The following is a 6,942-nucleotide window of genomic DNA, read 5'->3' on the forward strand; positions in this document are numbered from 1 at the left end:
TTTTTTCCCCCCAGTCTTTGAAGCATATTTCCTACATTACTTCTTTTATTCATTTTTTTTTTTGGTTCAGTCATTCAATTTAGATTTGTATTTCTATTTTTTCTGCCCTTTTTAATTATTTCATTTATAAATTAATTAAAAAAAACAAACAAAAAAACTATTAATAAAGTGTAGAATACAGTACAATCAGAACTTTATATTATAATCACATTGCACTTGAATAAAGTTAAAGGTGCGATCTGCCGATTGTCCTGCAGGTGACCGCTTAAATCTGTCTTCTTACGATGCACTTAGGGCTTTACGATTACTCCAGAGCACTTGTAGATCTACGATGATTTTCAAGTGCTACTTAAGTTACGATGCTTTTGGGAAGCAGACCGTAATATTAAGATCAGTCGTACAATCATTTTTACGAACTTCTTAGGCTTACGAAGCTTTTGGGAAACGCAGCCCTGGATGGCCCGAGGGTTAGTAAAGTTTCAGCACATTTTCATTTTTGGGTCAAATATTCTTTGAATTGCATAGAAATGTGTGGAGCTGAGGTTTCTAGAACACACTTCTGTTGCCAAATTCTTTTAACATGCACAGATATTAACAACAAATGTGGTGTCAAAAATGCTAAACAATTTTTGTCTGTACTATGGTGTGATTTATACAGCACAATTGACGGGGATCAATTTAAATTTATAATAAAGTGCTAAATAATGACATTACGTCGTCTACTGTCCATTGATCCTAATGAAAAGCACTTGAGCAGCCAACTGTTGCTATGGTTACCTCCTCCTGCAACTTACTGAAAATACACACTCTGAGTAACTTGTAATCTAATGTTTGTTGTTACTGAAATGTTATGTGAAAGTCCTAAAATTTTGTATGTAAAATGAAGCATGTAATATTTTAGATATATACACTTGACCTCCTTTCATTTTGCCCTCCTTTGGGACATTCAAGCCTAAATTGGAGGGGTCAAGGGTCAGACCTCAAATTCACCAATCTAAAATGATCCTGTCTGTGGTCTGGATTGCAACAAAAATAAAAACTTCCCAGAAACACAAATAATTTAATAAATGACGGTTTCCATTTTTGTTGCTTCTGACCACACAGTGCCATCTGGATTCTGAATTCTACTGTATTTACAGACTCAATTACTAGGTTTTAATTTGACTCAATGTATCTTTATTTTTACTCAGTTTATGAATAACGTCTCAGGTTACTTATGTAACCATGATTCCCTGAGTAGGGAACGAGACACTGCGTCCTCTAGGGGTCGCTATGGGGAACGCCTCGTCGTGACCCGTGTCTGAAGCATACATTGAAAAAACGCCAACTCGTTAGCCGGCGACAGCCATGACGTCACTACCGGTGCGACTATAGTATAAATAGGCGCCGGGAGCTACACATCATTCACTTCTTCGTCTGTAGAGGACGCAGTTCGAAGTTCCCATGAAAGGGAAACACATGCATGTAAAATACCACACTTTGGCCTTCAAAAATGAGAAAAAATACACATGCACAACCATTTTTTCTGAGTATGAAGATTTTTTTTTAAACCTAAAGAACCTTTTTTTCCACTATAAAGTCTTTTTTGTGCAACTGAAAGGCTTCATGGGTTTTAACTCTTTCAAGACCAATTGATCTAATCTATCCATATTCACTTTATAGCTCTATACTCTGTATATCAATAATTGGCTCATTTGTGTCCGTAACTTTAGGAGAAACTTCTGAGACAAAGTTGATATTTCAGGCAAATTACATACATTGTATTTCCTAAACTATATACTGTAAGAGCAACATCTGAGCAATATTTTTCAATGGACTTCTTATGCAAATCATCCAAACCCTCCATTCCCACCATTCAGACGGCTTTTCTTTTCATTTTGATTAAAGATAAGATGCCCTTGTTTGTTACCTCACTGTAGGGAAATTACCAAGAACTAACAAGACCTTTATCACACAACAGTTATCACAAAACCTCAGGATGTTTTTCTTCTTTTAAAAGTCAACCTTTCAGATATGCTTTGAAACTGCCACAGCAAAATCCCCCGAGTTAAATCAACTCTGCTCAGAGTGCATATTGTCCCAATCTACAGAGTGTTAAAGTAACACTGAAGCAGAGTTACCACTGTTGAGGATTATGTGGTAAATTTTCATGTCTAAAAGCCTGAGCAGTAGTTGTTAATTAAGTAATGATTGAGCATTAGTAAAGAAAACCCACTGTTAACAATGTTGAAGATGAACAACTACTGCTCAGGCTTTTAGACATGAAAATTTACCACATAATCCTCAACAGTGGTAACTCTGCTTCAGTGTTACTTTAACACTCTGTAGATTGGGACAATATGTACTCTGAGCAGAGTTGATTTAACTCTGGCACTAAAACAGAACTGTTTTTTGTATTTTCAGCTGGCCTGTTCACAGTGCTACTCTGGTGAAACACATTAGCATTGTGAACAGTCAAACAGAAAATACAAAAACTAGTTCTGTTTTAGTGCTATACCTGTTTCTAAGGTGTCCTGAGTGGCTTTTAATGCATTGCTATGTGGTAACTAACATGAATGAAGATTCATAAATACTGTAACAAATGTATTGCTCATTGTTAGGTAATGCTATAGTTAATGCATTAACTAACTAAGGTTAATTTAAGTAAGGAAGATTATTGTAAAGTGCTACCAAAAAAATCCCTAAGTAAACTATAATAAACGTTGCTTTGGGAACTAAGTAAAATAAGTTTAAGCACTAAAAATATTTTTTTTTAAATGGAAAAGGGAAATTAGCAAAAACTAAAACTGAAATTAAAATAAATGAAACCTAAATAGTAATAGTGTAAACAAAAGCTAATAAAACTAACAAAAGCCCATTTCTAAAAATGAAACTGAATCGAATTGAAAACTGAAAGTATAAAAATAAAAGCTCATTCAAAACATTAATACAAACTATAAAAGTATATAAATATGACTAAAATAATACTTGTGGTTGCTAGGGTGTTCTGAATGTTTGCTAGGACATTGGTAGCTGCTTTCTAAAGTTTTCTGGATGGTTGCTTAAAGTCTTTAGTCTCTAAATATGGCTATTTTATCATCTACTAGGCAAAATCATGATACCCAATGTTTAATAATGAGGGTTAGGGGTTTGTTCAAAAACGAACTTTAAACAAGCAACTGTAATAGTGATTCTTACCTTATCAAACTTCAATAATGATCACATGTGTAAAATATAATCATCTAAATCCATGTGAATACAGGCCCAAAGCACACAAATACAAGCCCGTCTCTGCTCTTACCAGGCTGATGATGAGAAAGAGGACGAGGAAGGTCTCTCTTGTTGCGTGCCTATGCATGCTGCTCACGATTGTTCCCAGAGATCTCACACACAACCTCATAAAGCCTAAAAGAGAAGGAACATTGTTTTAAAACACACACACACACAGAGATACAGAGCTGCTTTAGTACTACTGGCCACATCATAATATACTGCAGCACAGTGGCTGATGCTCCGTCTGGACCCACAACAACACCGAATCACCCTTACATTCTTTATTATATACACCCCCATCCAAAATAATCAAATCTCTGATCGCTGAAGTGTGCAGGGCCAGTGCGAGTGGGCAGGGGTTTATGGGAAATGTGTGTCGGGTAGATTTACTGATCCACAGCGAATCTAAGGTAGTATAAACCTGTGCGAGGATAGCGAACGGTCTCCGAGCCCCCGCTGTCTTACTCATCTTTATTAGCTCCCAAAAAAAGGAATGAATGAATCATACGGAATAAAACACACACATAGACAAAAACGAGCAGTGATTCAATTACATGCAACTGCAGAACTCCTAGCTTGCATGATCAGAAAAACAAGATGATTCAGTGCCGAAAGGAATCAGATATTACACTGTTTTCCTCCAAATGAACGTGTGATGATTTGGTATGTGAATGCTTTGCAGCTCTCAAGTCTAGAAATGCCCAGTTTCTTCTTGCACATTCGCTCTCTTCTCCGTGCTATTTTTGCAACCCTTGTGGGATGCAAACAAACAGGCACTTCAAGGAGAGAAAGACAGTTGAGTGTCAATCAAACAGAAGGTTTTTTTATGGATGCAAAACACACACTGTGGCTCTATGATAACCATCATAATGCGAAGCACAGGGCTGAACGTGGCTATGTTTCTGAATGGGCTCTGTGCTCTTGAAGGCACAACAGCATCTGGTAATAATAATAACGGTCAATTAACATTGCATGTTCTTGTGTATTTTTATACCGCTAATGCTATTGTGATCTACTGTATTGCAACATTAATTCCATTAACGGTGATGCATCTTTTCCACAACAGAAAAAGCAACACTGTAACACAAAGAGAAAAGCATCACATTTTCAGCACCTAATGGATTATAATGACTTAATATGGTTCACAATGTCAAAACATTACAAGGTCAAAAGTGTGGAATAAAATGGAGGTCATTGCAATACATGCACTTTTTAAAAATCGGATTCATTTTGAGGCAGTAATTTGAATGGGAATATACAGTGGTTCGTTTTGCATGAATGTGAAGGCAGCATTAACGTGTGCTGTGACTCACTGCATGCCTTCATATTCACTGCAGAAATCTGGATTGATTTACTGATGATGGTGTGAGGCGTTTTTCTGGCTCAAGATGCACGAGTTTGCTTCATGGGGTGCATATCAGTGAACTGGATTATATTTCACCCTAAAAGAACAAAAATGCATAATGTAATTGGCATTATATAGCCTATATTTTGCATCTTTGTCAGCACAGTTCAACCCATTTTCTCCCTAGTTTTCATTAAGTCTCACGATGTTTAACTTTTGAGGTTTGGCTCTAATTCTCATTATTCTTAAAGATGGCTCTCATTAGATTCTCATTTCTGTAACAGAGTAATGAAATCATCCTGTCTGGTCAGTTTATTTTTATTAAAATCAGTAGACTTTAGTACAACAAACAACAGCCTTGATACATATTAATAATTAATAATAGTAGTGTTTAAATCATATAGAATTATTTTCTGCATTACAGTCAGTGGAAATGTGATTAATTGTGATGAAAATATTTATGCAAATATAATTTCGTATTATTTTCTTTCAGTTTTGGGGTGAAATGTGACATATTCTGGAAAAGCTTCATGAGATTCATCCATTTACAGTTTGCATGAAAAACAGCTCATGCTCAACAAGGATTTGCGACAAACATGCTTTGGATGCATTAAAATGCATCCTTTTAAAGTGATAATGTGGATGAATCGGTACATTATAACCCACAAATAATCGTTAAATTCCTGAACTGAACGTATATCCAACAAAGCAAGCCCAATAATCTCTGCATCCTCTAAATATTCACTCATCTCATATTAATAATTAATCCGTCCATAGAAACACGCGTGAAGCGAATAAGAAACACGCCGTTCACTACCGTGCATTATTGTGAACGGAGGTCGCCTGCATTCAATGTATCGCTGTAGCGTTACACTGCGATCAATGACTGAAGAAACGCGAAGAAAGAAGAAGCGCAAACTCACCATCACAGAAAAACTCGCGATATAATTCCTCTTTTTCGTTGTAACGTCTGCAAATGGACGGTTCGATTCGTGCACCTGCGATTTCAACTTTGTCATCCGCGTCTCACATCGACAGACTGGAGTAATGAAGGACTGTGGAGCACTGGAGGCGCGTGAGAGCGAGTGATTCCCTCACTGCTGCTGACGATCACCTGCACTGAGAGACACCAGCATCACTGAACATCACAGCACAGCATTCACATTATTAAGCCATCACACGCAATCATTCAACCCTCAACGCTTAAGACTTCACCAACTGGCACTATGCATTCAATGCATTTTTTTATTTTTGATTTCTTTGATTTGTAAGATTCTAATTGTGGTTTATAATCCATTAACTAGTGATCAATCCTACCATTATTCTTCACTAATAAGGCTCTCCAACACTGAAGATTCACTTGCATAAACAAACCATCACTCACCATTATTTACCCTCATTGCACCAAAAATGAACACTATTCAAAAAAATTCACCAATTTGTAGTATGCATTCAGTGCATTTTCTTGTCTTTCTTTATTTTGTGAGTTTCTAACTGTGGTTTATAATCTATTAATAAGTGAACAATCCTACCATTATTCATCACTAATATTGCTCTCCAACACTGAACATCAATTGCATAAATAAACCATCACTCACCATTATTTATCATCATTCATCAACAGTGAACATGTCACAGTTTTACATCAGTTGGCATTATGCATTCAATGCATTTTTTTATTAAAGAAAAGCACATAAGCATCCCAAGGCACAATACAAGTATCAATCAGTTATAGAATTAAGAAAGTGGGCAAAGAATGATAAATGCCCATCTACCTATAAACATATAGTCACAATAATAAGCATACAAAAAAGAAACACAAAACACATTTTAATCTAGAATCTGCTTTTTCAAAATATTCCAATGAGCTCCAAGATTTAATAAAAAGATCGGGTTTCATTCGCATTTAAAATGTAATCTTTTCAAGTTTGAGGGCAAAAAGTAGGTCAAAACCCCATTGACGGCAAGTTGGAGGAGATGGCAACTTCCAATTAATTAGTATAAGCCGTCTAGCCAACAGCGTGCAGGATGCAATGTTATCCATCTCTAAAGCTGTCAGTTTCGCATTCTCCGGAAGAACCCCAAATAGTGCTGTCAAAGGGTTGGGGTCTACTGCCGTAGTAAAATTTTGTGAGAAACACTTAAAAATTCTCCCCCAAAACCTTAATAACTTAGGGCAGGCCCAAAAAGAATGAAACAAGAGAGGCTGGCTCCCCAACACAATGCGGGCAGGTGGGGTCCAAATCTTGAAACATTCTGTTAAGTTGTACCCTAGACCAATGAATACGATGCACCACCTTAAATTTAATAAGCCTATGTCTAGAGCTAACCGAAGAAGAGTGTAT

The 6,942-nt window shown here is 36.5% G+C and overlaps 1 protein-coding gene across 2 annotated transcripts in view; it reads right to left on the reverse strand.

Moving 5' to 3' along the window:
• Nucleotides 1–5,745, reverse strand: part of LOC107655870 (pituitary adenylate cyclase-activating polypeptide type I receptor-like) — a 31,150-nt gene extending 25,405 nt beyond the window's left edge. For both annotated transcript variants that reach the window (XM_016443478.1, XM_016443477.1), the window contains exons 1-2: nt 5,521–5,745; nt 3,281–3,384 (exon numbers count right to left, since the gene is read on the reverse strand). In XM_016443478.1, the coding sequence (XP_016298964.1) occupies nt 3,281–3,379 (99 nt within the window). In that variant the 5' untranslated portion in view covers nt 3,380–3,384; nt 5,521–5,745. The remainder of the gene's footprint in view (nt 1–3,280; nt 3,385–5,520) is intronic.
• Between the last annotated feature and the right edge of the window lie 1,197 nt (nt 5,746–6,942).

The sequence above is a fragment of the Sinocyclocheilus anshuiensis genome, unplaced genomic scaffold, assembly GCF_001515605.1.
Source record: "Sinocyclocheilus anshuiensis isolate Anshui unplaced genomic scaffold, SAMN03320099.WGS_v1.1 scaffold1373, whole genome shotgun sequence".
Taxonomy (NCBI): domain Eukaryota; kingdom Metazoa; phylum Chordata; class Actinopteri; order Cypriniformes; family Cyprinidae; genus Sinocyclocheilus; species Sinocyclocheilus anshuiensis.